Genomic DNA, 1,507 nt, shown 5'->3' on the forward strand with positions numbered 1-1,507 from the left:
CTGAGTCTCACCTGTACTGACTGTATCCTGCCTGAGTCTCACCTGTATGACGTCTATGGCCAGTGGACTGAAGCAGTAGTGGTCGATGAGTTCAGGTGTGCGCCCGCTCAGCCAGCCCTCCTCCTCTCTCCTCAGAGCCGTGTTCAGCCACAGCTTCACTTTGTCCTGAAGGAAATAAAAACGACGGTTTGATATTAAAATAACAGGAAATAGATAATCTGCAGACTGGGACCAGTTCCCACCGGTCTGCTGGTCTTTACCTCTCTGTGGCTCAGGTACCGGTCCTCCAGGCGGGTCAGGTGGTCCTGCAGCAGCAGAGAACCCAGACAGGCGGTCTTGATCTTCCCCTCCAGTTCGTCGTGCTTCAGTATCTCACTGCAGGAGGAAACAAACACACCTGAGAGCTCACAGGTACGACTGGCTCCACATCACTGAATCTCTCATCAAATGTCAGTTTTGACCTTCTTCTGAATTATGACGTGAATATTAGAAATATGTTATTGTTCCACGTTCACTTCTTTAATATCTAATACATGCATGTAGCATTACATAACACAATAATACACACAATACTACGACTTATTGTACTTGTATTTTTAACAACATAATATTCTCACATTTGCTTCTATTTCATAGCATAGTATTTTTTATGTATAGAGTGAAATATACTGCACATTAGGGGACGAGAGTTCAGGTCTGATACTGATACGATTATTAGTAGTTAATGAGAGCGATAACAGGTTTTTGGAACCAATAAGTATTTGTGATGAAAATGAAAATATTTCTTTTAATATTTAGAATTTGGAAATCCAACACTTTAAATGCCTTTCAACAAGTACTGTGAAAATTTCAATAAAAAAGAATAAATGACATTGTCTTCCTCTGGTTTTACAAAGTAAAAGTTCCTCCCATGCTGACGCTTTCTTTGCACATAATGCAGGCTGCCCTCCCTGGTGTTTAATACTCACATTTTTTCATGAATTAATTTTATCGATGATCATAAATATAAAGCGCTGATACAGATAAATGGAAAAATGCCAAATATTGACCCTGATGATCAGCCAGACCGATGATCTGTCCACTGCTGTTCAGTAACATCCAAAACCTGAATACGTTTGTCAGTCCAGCTCAGATAAACAGACTGATTCACTTCTTTAATCTGTCAGCTGAAAACCTGAAGACCTCAAATTAAACTCTGACTGGACTCTGAAGCTTCGGCCGCGGTGAGGTGAAGCGTTCAGTGGACTCACTGTGGGTACAGGTGGTTGATCCAGAACAGCAGGTAGCTGCAGTCGTCCGTTTCCAGTCCAGCAGCAGCGAGTTCAGTCAGGCGAGCCGAGAACGTCTGATGGTAGAGTCCCGAGTAAAAGTTCAGGATGTCCATCTGAGGCGGGTAACAGTCCTGGACCGCCCGCACCACCATCAGCAGGTCCTCCTTCACACGCTTACCCATACTGCACACCTGCACAGGTACATGACATCATACTGCACACCTGCACAGGTACAT

The 1,507-nt window shown here is 43.6% G+C and overlaps 1 protein-coding gene across 1 annotated transcript; it reads right to left on the reverse strand.

Moving 5' to 3' along the window:
- Nucleotides 1–42: 42 nt before the first annotated feature.
- Nucleotides 43–1,462, reverse strand: LOC121940703 (tumor necrosis factor alpha-induced protein 2-like; the record flags this gene model as incomplete). Its single annotated transcript, XM_042483412.1, has 3 exons — nucleotides 43–165; nucleotides 261–375; nucleotides 1,251–1,462. Coding segments are annotated over 3 exons (450 nt in total), but the record flags the coding sequence as incomplete, so codon positions are not given.
- Nucleotides 1,463–1,507: the final 45 nt, after the last annotated feature.

Source organism: Plectropomus leopardus, unplaced genomic scaffold (assembly GCF_008729295.1).
Source record: "Plectropomus leopardus isolate mb unplaced genomic scaffold, YSFRI_Pleo_2.0 unplaced_scaffold9272, whole genome shotgun sequence".
In the NCBI taxonomy this organism is placed as follows: domain Eukaryota; kingdom Metazoa; phylum Chordata; class Actinopteri; order Perciformes; family Serranidae; genus Plectropomus; species Plectropomus leopardus.